Consider the following 17,186-nt stretch of genomic DNA (forward strand, 5'->3'; position numbering starts at 1 on the left):
TTCCACTCAGATCCTAATTGAAGCAAGTGTTCCCTGGTTGAATCTAAGGCTAATTTGGCCTTTATTGTTGTGGGTGTGAAAGAGCTTCTCCTTGTCATTGTTTGATACACTCTATTCTATGTGGGTTTTGCAAATGTCAGAAACATGGAAGACCAATTCCAGATATCCGAAACTCCTGTCAGTTGGATTCCCTCAATGGTCCCCTTGTCTTCCAGCAGAAACCGCTACAAGGGACTCTCTGAGGCCAACAAAGCTTTGTGAGATACCAGCCATGTTCTCAAAGGGCCTCCATCCTTTTAGCCTTGAACACCTGGCTTTTATCCACGTGATGGGAGATCAGACAATGAGAAGTTGACATGGATTGATGCCAGTCTTTTGTTTCTTGGTTTTTATTTTCAATGTTTTATGTTTGTATGTATTGTATAGTTTTTAAAACTGTTTTTTGTGAGCTGCAGAGAGTTGACTGAAAGATGGGCAGTTTTAAGAATGTTTTCAATGAATAAGAATCATTAGGGACCTGTTGGATCTCTCTCTCTCTCTCCCTCCCTCCCTCCCTCCCTCCCTCTCTCTCTCTCTCTCTCTCTCTCTCCCCTCCCCCCCCCAACTGGCATAAAGCAAGCCGCCATGCCTCCCTCACTGCCCATGGACTCTGAGGAGAAATGCTTTCTGGGTGTGGCTGTGTCCAGAAGGGGAATTTGGGACCCCCTGAACCCTCTCGGAGTCAGGGCACGTTCTCTATCACTGGAGGTTTTGTAGGATGCCATCAAAGACACTTTTTCTGAGAAAACAATTTGTTTGGGAGATACTCACCCAGCAATGCGAACAATCCCCCACTGCAGCGCTTCTGTTAATTAGCTGGATAGTCAATGGAGGGATGGAGAAAGGGAAGAAGAGCCAGCCTTTCACTGCAGTTGCCAGGATTTCTGAGCTGCTGCAGTTGGATTCCCAGGGCTAGAAGTGCTGGATGGTCCTTCCTGACCCCCATCTCTGGCCCATGAGCATGCAAAACTTCAAGGACCTCTGAAGGATCATGGGAATGGAGACCACTTGGGGGAGCGGCGCAAGGCAGCCTTTGTAAGAAGGCCTTGCCGCACACAGGACGGGCATGCCTGACCTTGGTTGGGAAGGGATGGCAAAAGTGTGCTAGCACACCAGACCTCCCTACCCTAGTGGGCTGGATACAAACTTTGTGATGCACTGTAGCATCTGCCATCCTGCCTTGGGAATCCCAAGATTTCCCCAGCCTTCCTAAGACACCCCTGGCACACTGAACCAGGGATTCAGTCCACCTGAGGAGCCATCACTTAACAAGCAGGAGTGCTGGGTTCGCAGGCTTTGAACGAAGTGATCACATCCCACCTGGTTTTAAGAACTGCGGCAAGTCTACCCATCTACCCGCCTGCTGCCAATTACCTCCCACAGACCCATTAGATCTCACAGGGTTGGCCTCCTCCGGGTGCCTTCTACCAGCCAATGCCATCTGGCTATTACCCGGGGGAGGGCCTTCTCTGTGGCAGCTCCGGCCCTCTGGAATGAACTCCCCGCAGGGATTCGGACCCTCACCTCTCTCCAGGCCTTCCGAAAAGCCGTGAAAACCTGGCTTTGCCGGCAGGCCTGGGGGTGATGAGTTCCCTCCCCTCTCGACATGTATGGTTGTTGCCTATTTTTATTATTTGTATTTCGTTTTTATGTTCCCCTTTTCCCCCTTTTGAATTGTTCGCCGCCCTGAGTCCTCCCGGAGAAGGGCGGCATACAAATAAAGGGAAACTAAACTAAACTAAACTAATATTGAAGGTGAATGACTAGCATCGAAAAGAAAACACCGGGAGCAATAAAACCTAGGTAGGCGTGGCTACGGCGGGTCATGTGACTGGGTGGGAATGAGCGACGTAGAGTTGGCCACGCCCACCCAGGTTTTGTGGCTCCCGGTGTTTTCTGGGGAAAACGGGCCCAAGCGGCTCTTTGTGTGTTTAAGGTTGCCGACCCCTGACTTAGAATAACTTTATTGTCACTATTGAACTGCGTGGAGCAATTTACAAGTGGTGCCGGATCCTGTAATCGGGCCAGGGCAGGCAGAAGGCCCATGGATATTTCTGTGCCCCAGTGGGCCCTGCAGCCGACACAAGCGTGGCCTGTGGGAAGATTTCTGCAAACCGCACAGCCTGATTCCCCACCACCACCCTGTAATCCCGCTTCCCCAGCTCTGCTTAATAACCTTCCCAATCACTGCAACTAGGAGAGCCAGGATTGCAGTCGCTGAGCAAAAAAGACACCAGACACAGTTCTGAACCCAACTGCGGTCATAAGTCAAAGGCGATCCGCCCAATTATAGGTCCTGTCCAATTTCCCCTGGCTAACAGAAACTGTGCATCTTGGCTCTGGATGTTTGCTTCCCTCTGTTTCCTCCCTAACACCTTTCCAACTAGCATCCGATTGCACCTGAGATAAAAGGGCACAACAGAACATATATTGAAAAGGTTTGCACACACACACACACACGCACACACACACACAGACAGTCACACACACATACAGAGTCACTGATTTGTCATCAATTCATATTCCCAAGTTGGCTGCTGAAAGAGGCAGAGACATAAATCAACCTGGTTTTTTTTTGGGGGGGGGGTGTCAACCTCTCCAGCAGCCCCTTGAGGCGTGGCCCTCATCCAGATTTCCTTGGTGCAGACTGTCCCCTTCCTCAGTTCTTGAGCCCGGATTTCACAGCCAAACATCAAGCCGAGAAGGGGCCGCACACTTGGCGATTCCGCCCAGCTGGCCCACAGGCACCTTGGTCAGGAGAAAGTGCCCACCCATTCTGCCTGCCATTCTGGCCAGTGCCATGTTCCCCAGGGGAGAAAGTGCACCCCACCCAGAAATGCACTGAGTGCCACGGCCCAGATCTTCAGCTGCATCCAGAAGTCCCTTCGCTGGGTGCTTGCTCTGCCTTAACTGAAGCTGGGCCTTTGCTGGCGATCTGGTGCTCAGTCCTCCACTTGGTCTTCTTCGCCTGAGGCCAGGTCCACCCTCTGCTCATCCATGCGCTTGGCTTGGACCCGCTGGATGAGGCTGAAGAAATCCTCATCGGGCACCGTGGGGCCACGGGGGGTGGAATGGGGCAGGACACAGCGCTGGTCATCCAGGTGGGAGGGCTGCAGAAAATGGGGGTGGATAAAAAGTATTAAAAAAAAGAATCTGCAATATTTACATTCTTGGCAAACTTATTCCATGGATCGAAGTACATGCAAGCTGAGACAACAGCCACTGTATTGATGCATTCACCACAATTTCCCAGTAACCATGAGAGAAATCATAAAAGTGTAGGAATATTCCTTTATCCCCATGTTTTGCAAATCTAAGTAGACTACAAACTGCAAGATTTCTTGAAGAGATATACATTTGTACCACAAAGTTCCAAGTGGGAGGGGAAAAGGGCAAGCAGTAAAAATGGAAGTGAAACCTTCTAAGTAGCTTATAAATATAATATTAAAGAACACCTGTCACTTCAGATCCATCATTGCAGCGCCTGTTAGTGGGTATCTACTCACCAGTTGCCCACCATGTCCCTCACCTTGCTGTGTCCCTCCTGCAACACCAGCCCTCCCATTAAAGTGAATTTAAATCAAGCCTTTTTACTAGTGATTTAAATAGTGATTGATCTAATGGGGGTTCATTTAATTCAAACCCACCCTGGCAGAAAACAAAGGAAAAAGCTTAAGTTCATGACTTTAGAGGAGGGTCACCAAACCAGGTTCTTCTGTTGAGTTGCTCCACTAGGCAGGGCTTCCTTGCCAGCCAGCTTTGCAGGGCTGTCAGAGGACTTCAGCGTGAAACAGGAAGAACCCCACATACGGCACTGAGCATCTTGCTCAGCATGAGAAAACACAAGAAAGCAGGAGGGATTGTAATCTAATTTTAGAGGATAGCCAAGTGTTTGAAGTGCTAAAGCTGACTTTAGCAGGGGAAGCCATACACTCCCAAGATCTTTCCCTGCAGTGGGAAAAGGATTGAACCCTCCTGCTTGGCTCCCCAAGTGAATTGCAGGCTCACCCATCCTTTGCTTAGTCCCCTGGGGCTTCTGGACTGGCATCACACCTCTTACGTTCCCCCAAAAGCTAAGATTTGCCCAATGCTAGATAAAGAAGTTAGCCACAACTTATCACAAACTGGGCCAGACTGCTCCGGTTATGTTGTTTATTTCATTCCTGCATTTATATCCCGCTTTGTTGAAAATGGCCTATGTCAGGCGGTGTCCTTCCCCCTCCTCATGTCATCTCCACCTCAACAAGAAACTAATCAAGGAGAGAAGCAGCCTAGATCTAGGAGAAATTTCCTGACAGGGAGAACAATTCATCCGTGGAACAACTTGCCTCCAGACGTTTTGGGTGCTCCAACACTGGAAGTTTTAAAGAAGATATTGGACAACACTTTTTCTGAAGTGGTGTAGGGTTTCCTACCTAGGCAGGGGGTTGGACTAGAAGACCTCCAGGGTCCCTTCCAACTCTTATTATTCTATTCTAATTATTTTTTCATTTCTATGTCTATTATTTCTATTCCTGTTTCCATTCCATTCATTTTCTATTATTCCATTCTAAAGCCTGCGAGATAGATCTAGCTGCAAAAAAGTGGTTTTAAAATCCCCCAATGAACCCCGTAGCAGCGTAGCTAAACCTTGGACCTTCGCCCCAAGGCCAAAGCGTTAACCCTAAAAGAGGTCTACACTCACCCAGGGAACATGAAGGCCTGTGAACGAGAGAAGCCCCTCACCCTTTTGAAGTTTGGCAGAGGTTGAATTTCCCTCCCGTTTACTATTAGAATTTCCCACCAGTGGTAGAAAGGGCAACAAACTCACCTGGCACTTTATCAGCACATTGAAGAAATCATCGCCAGGTTCCTGGGCCTCACCGTCCATGTGAATGTGACCCAGGTTGTTGGGCGTGATGCGGAGGCCGGGAAGATTCCCCACACTGGCCCACTGGTCATCCAACCTCCGGCTCTGGGAGCTGGCCATGAGGTCGAAGAGCTCCTCGGTCTGCGGGGAGTCCATGGACTGAGCTGGGAGAGAAACCAGCCGAGGGATGAGAAAGCCAGCAAACTTTGGGGAAACCCTTAGTTACCTGGGGTGGAGGGCTATCATCTCAGCTCATTTTGCTGACCTTGGAAGGTTTTAGCCCTCCGGAGCGTTGAGAAGCCTTCAGGAGGGAAAAAATGATCCTACAAGCAAACCAGAAGTCACCTCTGAGTTCCGTGTAGGGTCATTTTTTGCCCTCCAGAGCTTTCAGGGAAGCCTCCTGAAGGCTCACTTCCTTTTACTTAAATAAACCTTGCCTACTTACTGCCTGCTTCTTCCAGGGCAGGGACAGGGGTAGCCGCTGCTTTGTCCGACTCTCTCTGAGAGTCCTCCAGAGGACACCGCTGGTCTTCCATCCGGTTGCTCTGGAAATTGCTCAAAAGGTCAAAGAAGCAGTCCTCGGTGGACGGGCTCGCTTGATTTTCTGCAATGATGATTGAAAGAAAGGAGATGGTTGGACATCCCTGAACATCATCACACCAAATGGTTAGGTAAAACTACCACTGGGTTTGATTTTTCCCTTCCGCAAGCTCGGGAAAAAAATCTTAAAGGTAAAGGTTTCCCTCAAAACATGTGCTAGTCATTCCCGACTCCAGGGGGCAGTGCTCATCTCCGTTTCAAAGCTGGAGAGCCAACGCTGTCCAAAGAAGTCTCTGTGGTCATGTGGCCGGAGTGACTCACCACCAAAGTTGGTCCCTATTTTTCTACTTGCATTTTTACGTGCTTTCGAACTGCTAGGTTGGCAGAAGCCTGGACAAGTCACGGGAGCTCACTCTGTTATGTGGCGCTATGGATTTGAACCGCCGACATTTCTGATTGACAAGCTCAGCGTCTTAGCCACAGGGTCCCAATGTTCATACACACACATATTCACACACATTCACACACACGTAAATATGTATGTGTATAGCACAGGGGTCACCAACCTTTTGGACCTCAGGGACCACCAAATTCGTGATTTTAAATCCTGCGAAACACTAATACGAATTTTTAAAAAGGATAAATAGTATTTAGTGCAATATCAAAAAAATGCAAATAATCTTTTTCTGCCGATCCCCAAAATTTTCTCACAGACCACCAGTTGTTGACCACTGATTTATCATGTGTGTATGTGTGTTATGTGTGTGTTTGGGGATATACACACTTTCTCTCAAGATGAGGCAACAGAATTTCATTTTTAATGTGGGCCAGTGTGCTCGCAATAAAAAGAATGTCAATAAAGTTATCTTTTATCTTATCTTATCATCTTTTATCTTTTATCATCTTTTATCTTTTATCATCTTTTATCTTTTATCAACTTTTATCTTTTATCAACTTTTATCTTTTATCATCATCATTTATCATCTTTTCTCTTATCTTTCATCTTATCTCGTCTCATCTTATTTTCTTATCTATGGTGTCCGAAGCTTGTATTTAAGCCCCCTATCCCCCCTGGCAACTGACTGCTGCTCCATCATCCCCTGCCCACATGCCAGCATTCAGGATGCCTGGATGACTGAATAGTTGTCCTGCCACACATTTGTAGAAGGAAGATGTGCCTGCAAGATATGGTCAAAAATAAATTAATTAATTAAGACTGGATCCTGAATGGTGAGGTCAAATTGATCCTCCTGTTGTGGGTACTGACTTGATTTTTCCCCCACCTCACTGTGGTGGAATATATTGAAATAGGAAGCACAAAAGGAGGCTGTTCTCTTCCTAATGCAGCTACAAATCTCGAGCAACTGGAGCAGAAATCAGAGTTGGAAGGGACCTCTGGAGGCCTATTAGTCCAACCCCCTGCTCAAGCAGGAGGCAGCTCAGCCGACAAAGCCGGCTTTAAATATAGGAAATCCAGCAGTTACAACTTCTTTTTCCTTTATAACGTCAAAGAGTAAGTGGACTCTCAAAATTCATCCCTGGGGGTGGGGGGGGGGCCAACAGGCAATGTGTGATTTTCAGAGCTGTGAAATATTTCCAGCGTCTGTCCGTGTTTCTTTCAGCTGCTTCTGTTAAACTCCACACTGGAGAGAGTAAAACCATTTCTCTTCAACAGACAGTTTCACAGCGATGTCACCTGCTGGTGATAAATAATGTTCCTGACAGTAAACTGTCTCTTTACCGAACTGCAAAAAAAAATCTTCTTAGCTTGTTGCCTCCACAATAATGGAAAGTTACCTAAGGGTGTTGCTGGAAGGCAAGAAAACAGAAATACCCCAAAGACCTGGGAAGGCTGGGCGAAGGGAGGGGAAAAGGTGTCCATCTTCCCAAAAGTCGTATTTAGAAATAAGAATCTAAAATTATTGGCTGCGATTTTAAAAGCTGCCTGCATTGTAGAGCCAAAAGGAGGATACCAGGTTCTTTGCTCGGCGGGATTATTTCTAAACTGTGTGTCCAAATTAGCAATATTACAAGTATTTTCTCCGATTCACAGCAGTTATTCCATGCTGTAAACAAAAGATTCTTAAGCCAGAATCGGAATAGAGCTGGAAGGGAACTTGGAGGTCTTCTAGTCCAACCCCCTGCTCAAGCAGGAGCATGCCACTCCAGACAAGTGGCTTTTCTCCAGTGATGGAGCACCGACAACTTCTGATGGCAAGATGTCGAATTGTCAACCAGTTTTGAAGTCCACAATTTTAAGACTTGTTGACTCCAACCCCAGAATTTCCCTGCCAGTAAAACACCTCCAGAAAAACAGCATTTGTTCTCCAGGTGCATCTGACCCATGCCTAGTCTGTCTCTTGTACTTGTGATGTGGGAGACCTACTGGGCCCAAAATGGGGCGTGGGAGTGTGGGGCGTGGGGGTGTCACGCGTGTCAACATCCCGTGTTGGCATTCCACGCAGAGCATCAGCGGAGCTGGATCTCAGATTAGAGTAGCTGGGTTGAGATGTATGTAACTATTGGGTAACGTAATTTAAGACACAGACTGAAGGGAACAGGGGCAAAGTTCAGAAGCAGATGAAGAAAGGAAAGGAAAGGAAAGAAATGGCTGCGGATAATATCTAATGAAGCTGTTAATAAATCACTGCTTTTTGTACTATAATATTGAGTCGCTGTCAGCCTCTGCTTTGCTGCTGCTTCAGCTGTCATTGAAACGGGGAGGGGGGGGCGTGGTATCTGGGAGGGGAATCATTATGTGCTGGAGGGAGTTTCTAGTCACTGATCTGATCACCTTATTGCCCATGTGGAGGAAGGAGTTTCCCGCCAAGACCAACTGTCCAGCATTCCATCCTGATGAGACTTTTTGAAGTTATCTCCCACCTGACAGTTGGGTGCATTATAATTGGACTATGAACGGGGGTGCCAAGGGGAGGGGATTGAATTGTATTTGATATTATCCGCTTTCGCGCCTAATTAACCAGACTCAGCTTTGCTTTGCAACTGTTCATTTATAATTAGTAAAAGTACACTTGATTTCAATTCAAATGGAGTCTAGTGGTTTCTTTCCTGATTACTAAATGAAGTCAATGCTGACATTAAGCTGAGTCTCCTTTCGCACCCATCCCAGAGCTAAAACCTACCGAGGGGGGTGCCCTCACAAGAAGAAAAGAAATGTCTTTGCATGTAAGTGACCAGGAGGAAGAGGAGGGGGCAGCGGCGGGACCATCTTTAACCGAAAGGGTGGCTGAACTAAGAGTGGAAGAACCTGCCGTCCGTCCCAGATGGACTTGGGGTATGGGACAGAAAGAGGAGCCTGAGGAATTGAATGCTGGAGCTACAAGAAGGAGGCCAAAGAAAAAATCATTTGATTGGGGTGACACTGGAGAAGAAGATTACAAGCTTTCCCACACCATGAGACTTCTCGAAGAAGCATGGACTGAACACAGAAACCGTGAGAGAACAGTGTAAAGGGAGTCAACAGAGGAGTTTCAACAAAGGTACTCAATGCATAGTTTAAGGGAGAGTGAAGGGGCCAAGGGGGGTTGTGCGCAAGAAAACCCAGAACCAGCCTCCCCCACTGCAGCTAGAGTCGTTCAAAGAGCAGGGGGGGACCCCAGGCGACGCCGAATGGCAAAAATCCCTCCCTTAACCGTAAAATACGATGGGGATCCCAAAAGTCTTGGGTTGAGAACAAAGCAGCCAAACGGATGGTCTGCCTACACAAATGCAATTCCCCTCTTCTGAGGAATTTTAATGATTTTATGGCAGCCATAAGAAGGAGGTTTGATGACCCTTTTACCGAACGACGCAGCTGCCTGAAATTTACGGCTCTGAAGCAGGGAAACAAAAATGTGTCAGATTATGTCCAGGAATTTCCAGGAGTTGCCATCTTATATGAGGGGGTGGTCGGAAGAGGCTATGCTGGATCAGTTTGCTGAGGGATTGAATGAAAAAATATACCAAGAGTGCATAAACAGACGCCTTCCCCGTCGTTTAACTATTTGCTATGAGCACGCTGCAGACGTGGAGTTGGATTTAGCCAGGCTTCAATGCATGAAAGAGGGAGATGTGGAGAAATCCCCCCCAGCAGTCCTAAAAAACCCCTCCTGCCCCAGGAGTGAGGGCAGAGGAAGTTTTGCAGGCGAAGCCAAGCCTTTCACTTGTTTCTGCTGTGGGAAGGAAGGCCATCGCGCTGCGAATTGCCGCGGCAAATTGGCTCAGCCCGCCCATCCCCCCGCCGAGAGAGAGAAAGGCTGTGAAAACTCCAGGTAAGAGAAGGGAAGCTGCATTTGCTGCTGAGAATGTTCCCCAGCACTTCCAGCCAGAGGAGGAGGGAGGCATGAGCCCCAGCTCGTCTGACGAATCGGATGAGGAGGAGTCTCATCGCTGGGTAAGTTCCAGAACGGGGCCCATGCTTATCTCAATTGAGATGAGAGTGCCATCTTCTGGCGCAACTGAGAAACGTTTAGCTCTCCTTGATTCAGGCTGTTCTCGCTGCATGATAAGCCCTGAAATGGTGGAGAAACTAGGCTTAAAATTGAGGACTTTGAAAACCCCTATTGTTTTTTGCCAAATTGATGGTTCTATTGCGGGAGGCGGCCCTGCTCATTTTTCTACTGAGCCCATGGAGATGAAAATGGGGACCCATCAGGAATTAATAACTTTTATTGTGGCACCTGGGATGGACCAGCCTCTTATTTTGGGACTCCCCTGGCTTCGTAGATGGAACCCCCGCATTAACTGGAGAAAGGGTTGGTTACGAATTCGCACAAACATACCCCCTGAATGGAAGGTTGAGACTCCAGATTCTGCCGCTACTAGCCCCACATTGGCAGCCAGGGGGCAGGAGAGAATCGAAGGTGAAGAAAGAATTCCAAAGGAGTATTGGGATCTCAGGGTGGGGGGGGTTAGTGAAAAATCTTCTGATAAATTACCCCCCCCCCCCACAGACCCACTGATTGCACCATTGATATTTTACCTGGGGTGAAGCTTCCAAAGCCCCAGATATATTCAATGTCCCCTAGGGAAATGGAGGAAATGAGAAACTTCATCGATAAGAACTTGGAGAGGGGGTTCATTGAACCGGCGAGACCCAAGGTAGCAGCTCCTGTACTATTCAGAGAGAAGAAAGATGGCTCCCTGAGATTATGTGTTAATTTCAAAAACCTGAATGCGATATCATCTCAGAACCTCTACCCGTTGCCACTGATGATGGACATGCTGGCCCAATTAGGGAAGGGCCGCATTTTCACTAAGTTGGACTTAAGGGAGGTATATTATAGAGTCAGAATTAAAGAGGGGGACGAATGGAAAACTGCTTTCAACTGTCCCCTTGGCTGTTTCCAATTTCGTGTGATGCCATTTGGCCTACAGGGGGCGCCAGCGGTCTTCATGCAACTAATTAATGAAGTTTTACATGACTATCTTTACAAGGGCATTATCGTATATTTAGATGATATCCTTATCTACACAGAAAGACGTGAAGAACACGTGAAGCTGGTTCGTACTGTGCTGAAGAAACTTCGGGCGGCTGAACTTTACTCCAAATTGTCCAAGTGTGAATTCCATCAGGAGAAGGTTGACTACCTGGGCTATCGCATCTCCCACGAGGGTGTTGAAATGGACCCCGCTAAGGTAAAAGCGGTCACCGAGTGGGAGGCCCCTCGTACACGCAGGCAATTGCAAAATTTTGGGGTTTTGCTAATTTCTATCACCAGTTCATCCCCTCTTTTGCTAAGATAGCTCTTCCCATAACTAACCTTCTGAAGTCTAAAGGTGGGGCGAAACCCAAGCCTAGCAAGCCACTGGATTGGACCATGGAATGCCAAGCTGCTTTCGAGAAGTTAAAGCGGAAATGGACGCACCTTTTGTGGTTCAAGCTGACTCCAGTGACATGACTGTGGGGGCTGTATTGCTTCAAGCTAATAGTCAAGGTAATTTACAACCCTGCGCATACACCTCTCAGAAACTAACTGACACGGAAAGACGTTGGGCTATTTGGGAGAAAGAAGCGTTTGCTGTTCGCTGGGCTTTAGCCACGTGGTGCCATTTTCTAGAAGGTGCAAAACATCCTTTCGAGGTGTGGACTGACCATAAAAATTTGGAAGCTTTGAGAATGCCCAGGAAACTTTCTCCTAAACAGATGCGCTGGGCTCAGCATTTCAATAGATTTAATTTTATCCTGAAATACATTCCAGGGGGAAATTTTTTTATGGCTGATGCTTTATCCAGACTTCCTCAATACAACTGCTCTAAGCTCAGTGTGGTCCAGCCTGTCATTCCCGCGACAAGCCTCGCTGCTCCTGTTGTTGCTAGCGCGTTCGAAGGTAGAGATGTCTCAGGACTTTCTTTCCAACCTGAAAAAAGCCCTCGCTGATGATGATTGGTTCCGACAGCACGTGAATGAGTGCACTATGAGAGATGAATTGCCTTGGATTGGGACAAAATTATACGTTCCTGCGTCTCTTAGATTCATTGTTCTTCAATGGGCTCATGATTCCCGGATGGCGGGGCACTTTGGTTTCGTCAAGACGCTCCACCTCGTCAAGCGACAATTTTGGTGGCCCTCTTTGAAAAAGGACATTGAAAAATATGTTGCCAGTTGTCCCATTTGTGCTGCTGCTAAATGCCCACAGGGAAAGCCGCAGGGGTTGCTCCAGGCAGTAGCTCGCCCAGTGGCCCCTTGGAAGGAGATCTCAATGGATTTCATTGTCGAACTTCCTGAGAGTCAGGGTCACACTGTTATCTGGGTTGTTACCGACTTGTTCTCCAAACAGGTCCATTTGATCCCTTGCTCCAAGATTCCTTCTGCTAAGTCTCTTGCTAAGATGTTCATCTCCCATGTTTACCGCTTACATGGGGTGCCCGACCGCATCATATCGGACAGAGGTGTGCAGTTCACCTTCGTTTTCTGGAAGGAGTTTCTGAAGCGGATTGGCTCCGCCCAGGGATTAAGCTCCGCCCACCACCCTCAGACTAATGGGGCTTGTGAGAAGACTAATTCTGTACTGGAACAATATTTACGTTGTTTCATCAACTACCAGCAAGATGATTGGGTAGATATGTTGCCGCATGCGGAGGTGGCTTACAACAATTCCGTGCATAGCAGCACTGGTTTCACCCCTTCCCGTGTGGTGTTTGGCCAGGACTTTGTGCCCATTCCTGAGGTTCCCCGTGAACAGCCCCAAGTGTCATCGCTGTCTGAGTGGGGTGATCGCCTTCGGCGCATTTGGCCTTTAGCTCTCTGGACTCTAGATGCTGCGCATCGCGCTCATAAGAAACAGGCTGATAAGAAACGGACTAAGCCTTACGAATACAAGGTTGGTGATCAGGTGTATTTGTCCACTAGATTTCTTCAAAAAACCCAACAGTCGAGGAAATCGGGGCCCAAGTATGTTGGCCCGTTTCCTGTTGTCAAAATCATCAACCCTGTTTCTGTCCGGCTCCAGCTGCCTAAGCACCTCAACCGGGTTTACCCTGTTTTCCATGTTAACCTCCTGAAGCCTGTCTGCACTTCGTCGTTGAGGCCGCCTCTCCCTCCTCCCCCCCACTCCGCTTTTGATTGAGGGTGAGCAACATTTCGATGTCCGTGAAATTTTAGACTCTCGTAAGCGCCGGAACCGTGTCCAGTACCTGGTGGCTTGGAAGCATTTTCCACCTTCTCACACTGAATGGGTTGATGGGTCCCATGTTCGAGCACCTCGTCCACTCTGCAAGTTCTCCTCTGCTTATCCTGACAAGCCCTGATTTTGGACATTCTCCTGATGTTCCTTTTTCTTGTTTTTCTTCCCTCCCCCATTTCCCTTTTTGTGTCTTGTTGTCGATCTGTTTGTTTGTGTTCTTTTCGCTTCTGCAGGTCTGACCATCCTTTTCTGGAGGAGGGCCGGATGTCAGCCTCTGCTTTGCTGCTGCTTTGGCTGTCATTGAAACGGGAAGGGGGGGCATGGTATCTGGGAGGGGAATCATTATGTGCTGGAGGGAGGGAGGGAGTTTCTAGTCGCTGATCTGACCACCTTACTGCGCATGTGGAGGAAGGAGTTTCCCGCCGAGGCCAACTGTCCAGCATTCCATCCTGATGAGACTTTTTGAAGTTATCTCCCACCTGACAGTTGGGTGCATTATAATTGGACTATGAACGGGGGTGCCAAGGGGAGGGGATTGAATTGTATTTGATATTATCCGCTTTCGCGCCTAATTAACCAGACTCAGCTTTGCTTTGCAACTGTTCATTTATAATTAGTAAAAGTACACTTGATTTCAATTCAAATGGAGTCCAGTGGTTTCTTTCCTCATTACTAAATGAAGTCAATGCTGACATTCGCTTACTATGAATCAGGCATTGTTAGGAAACTTTACAATGCGCATATGCACGGGGAGGCAGGGGGAGCACAGATAGTCAAATGTGCATGCGTTGGGGCGGATGGACCATGGGGTGTCACGCGTGCATACGTAGGGGACCGGGTCCGAGGGTGGGTGTCATGCACGCATTGCATTACGGCTCGTCTCAGCCTAGCCCACCTCACAAGGGTGTCATCCCTCTAAGATTCTTTTTGGATCTCCCAGAAGGTGCACAGACTAGGTGTTTCCCAGTTGTCAGAATCGTGAAAGCATTTCTGTGCTTCCAGTTCATCAGCTAAATGATCAGCAAAAGATTCATCTAGTTCCCTGATGTCAAATTCGATTTCATTCATGACCGCATCAGAGTTATGTTTGACCTGGGGGTGGGAGTGGGGCAGGTGGGTGTTTTCAAGGCTAGGCGTTGCCATCTCATTGCCTCTTCTGTTGAACTCAGAATAAATCTGGGACCCATCCCAGCCCCAGAAGAGCCCTGGCCTGAATACAGAGGGGGTGGAGGAGTGGTGGTGAAGACCAGATCCCAAAATTAAAATGGAGCCCCCACCTCTGCACAGAAGCATAGCAAGCCTCAGTGCCATGCAGGCACCCTCTGGCTCATTGGAAGACATATTTACTGTGATAACTGACAGTAACTGTCAATTTAACCTGCATGGATGAGGTCATAAAGCCTCAGAATTCCCTAAGAGATGACAGGCCACCCTTGTCATCCTTCCAAAGTTCACCTGCTCCACCTTTTACACGTACAGCAATGTCAAGGAAATGTCTGAAGGAGGTGAAAAAACCAATCAATAAAGTTGCCCATTTCTCACAAAGGGCAGATTTTTTTTTTATATATATATATTTTATTATGTTTTTCATTCTATACAATCACATATTTACTGTGCTTAATCAGGGCATATAACATTGAATAATAAACACGGCCCTCACTTATATAGAAAATGCCCCCTACAATACAAACCCAATATACCACCTTGGCCCACCATACACCCTCTTTCAACCCCCTCCAACTTTCATTCTTCCTTCTCACACACCCCTCTACGCCTACTTCCCCTCCCCTTCTTTCTAACCCTAACCCTATCACTCCCTCTAATCCATTCCCTCCCTCCCTTCTCCTCCTCCTCTCTCTCACCCTCTCCACCCTCCTTCTTCTTTCACTCGACTCTTTCCTTCGGTATATTTCTATTACCTTCCAGTATATTCGGTTTGTTCTGTTTTCGCACTAACATTAAAAAGCCACAGTATACAAATGCAATCATGGAATTTAACACATATTGTATTTCCCCCCTCCCCCCTCCCCCTAAATCCCCACCTCCCTTCCCTCCCCCCGACTTCCCAAAGACCATACGTGGTATAACTTTTGGACAATCACAGTCTAAAATATCTCTACATTGAACTCAGCTTCTTACTGTTACCCAAATTTTAAACAATTTAAATTGTTACTGATACTAAGCATAAGCTATCTGGAGTTTCTTAGTCCCATATTTACTTTTTATGTAATCAATCCATTTTTTCCAGTCTCGTTTATATCTCTCGTTTGAATGTTCTTTGAGATATGCTGAAATTTTGGCCATTTCGGCTAAGTTCATAACTTTCAAAGTCCATTCTTGAATTGTAGGTAAATCTTTCTTCTTCCAATACTGCGCCACCAAGAGTCTTGCTGCCATTATTAAGTACAGAACCAAATTAGTCTCTACTGCTGTAAAGTCAATACATATACCCAGTAAAAACAACTGGGGGGTGAATTTTATCCTTCTTTTGAAGATGTTTTGCAGGATCCACCATATTTTTATCCAAAATGCCTTGACATTACGACATGTCCACCATATATGAAAATATGTAGCATCAAAAGAACCACATCTCCAACATTTAGGTTGAACATTTGGATACATAGAGGCAAGCTTTTTAGGATCTAGGTGCCATCTATAAAACATCTTATAAAAATTTTCTCTCAAGTTTTGTGCTTGTGTAAATTTCACATTTCTTACCCAGATTCTTTCCCATGTTTCAAGCATTATTGGTTCCTCAATATTCTGAGCCCATTTTATCATACAATCCTTAATCAGTTCCGTTTCAGAATCCATCTGTATTAGTACATTATATATCCTCTTTATATGCATTGAGCTTTGATCTCTTATTTGTTTAAACAAATCCATTCCTCACTTTATACCATTTTCCTGCTTATCCTGTACTGAGATGTTCCTTCTTGGGAATGAAAGTGGGGAGTGATGCAATTGAGGGCCATCTGTTATGTCTCACTATGGAGACTTCAGCAAGCTATGCCTGAGAACAACTTTTTATTGTTTTCTCATCCTGCAGTTCTCAAAAAAACTTCACACCTGCAGATTGGCTTCTACACTGGACTGAGGGGAGGAGTCTCTAGCTGTTTTACCCTGAAGGAATTTCACAGGAATCCTCAGATCCTGCTTTCTTTGTCTTGCTGTCCCTTTCTCAATAGGTTCCTTTTGAAATACTAATTGTTTTAAGAGTACTAGTTTCTTGAGTGGAGAGACAAGGCACATCCTTACACACTTTAAGGCCAAAAAAGCTTTGTGACCTGCTAGCCATATTCTCAGCCTATAGGAGGAGAAGTACTTTGGGACCCACAGATTGAGACAGGTTTAAGTGGGAGGTGGTCAGTTGACCTGTTGTGTGGAACTGCTCCTTAAAGAAGGTGGAGGTCAAAATACAGCCCTGGGAGACTTTTCTGAAAAGGATGGTTAGCACATTTCATCCAATTGCTGAATGAGAAACACCCTTTGTACTGTATTTTCCAAGTTCCTCTTAATGATTTCTCTCAAAGTGAAATCAAATGTTGATTTAAAATCAATACAAGCTGCATGCAGTAATTCTCTCCCTGCCATTTTAATTTGTTTCGTTTAGAAGAAAGTTTACCGGTAAATCAAAATTTGCTCCTTGGACCAGTTTCAACTGATTTCACAGCAAATTGAGATTATTTGTTAAAAGGGTACCCCTACTTTTTCCATAGTTCATTCCCCCTTTCCCTATAAGCCACCCACAGTCCATTATGTCCCTCAATCACTTCTGTTCATTTTGTTATGGGAAGAAACCAGTCATGCTGGGAAATCTGGTTGGGATGTCCTTGTGGTGGGAGTAATTTCTCACAGGAAATAACAATGTTTGGATGCCGTTCCTCCCAAATGGTTGCATTCCATCCCACTCCCTTTTCTTTATCCAGGTGGGAGTGAAACAGCATATAGGTGACAGTGCTAGTCAGTCTTCACATGCTGACCCCCCCCCCAAGAAAGGTTGAACTGAAACAAAAATAAACATGTTCAAATTATTACTTGATTATCTGTGTTTTCAGGTGGACAAGGAAGCTCCTTTGCTTCTCTCAAAGTCTCTCAAATTCAGGTAATCAAGTTATTTTCAGCTCCTCACC

General features: G+C 46.6%; 1 protein-coding gene across 1 annotated transcript; it reads right to left on the reverse strand.

The window, feature by feature from the left end:
• Nucleotides 1-2,939: 2,939 nt before the first annotated feature.
• LOC116518952 (G-protein-signaling modulator 1-like) lies at nt 2,940-5,424 on the reverse strand. Its single transcript, XM_032232518.1, has 3 exons — nt 5,334-5,424; nt 4,850-5,052; nt 2,940-3,149 (listed from the first exon to the last, which is right to left on the reverse strand). Exons 1-3 carry the CDS (start codon nt 5,422-5,424, stop codon nt 2,982-2,984), a joined length of 462 nt encoding a protein of 153 aa, XP_032088409.1. The 3' UTR covers nt 2,940-2,981.
• Nucleotides 5,425-17,186: the final 11,762 nt, after the last annotated feature.

The sequence above is a fragment of the Thamnophis elegans genome, chromosome 16 (genome assembly GCF_009769535.1).
Source record: "Thamnophis elegans isolate rThaEle1 chromosome 16, rThaEle1.pri, whole genome shotgun sequence".
NCBI lineage: Eukaryota > Metazoa > Chordata > Lepidosauria > Squamata > Colubridae > Thamnophis > Thamnophis elegans.

Bases quoted from the DNA above. Each gene is read 5' to 3' on its own strand.
- LOC116518952 (XM_032232518.1), bottom strand. From the start codon at position 5,424: ATGGAAGACCAGCGGTGTCCTCTGGAGGACTCTCAGAGAGAGTCGGAC. The intron at 5,053-5,333 runs GTAAGTAGGCAA...TTTCTCTCCCAG, and splicing joins TGCCCTGGAAGAAGCAGGCA to CTCAGTCCATGGACTCCCCG. The intron at 3,150-4,849 runs GTGAGTTTGTTG...CATTTTCTGCAG, and splicing joins ATGTGCTGATAAAGTGCCAG to CCCTCCCACCTGGATGACCA.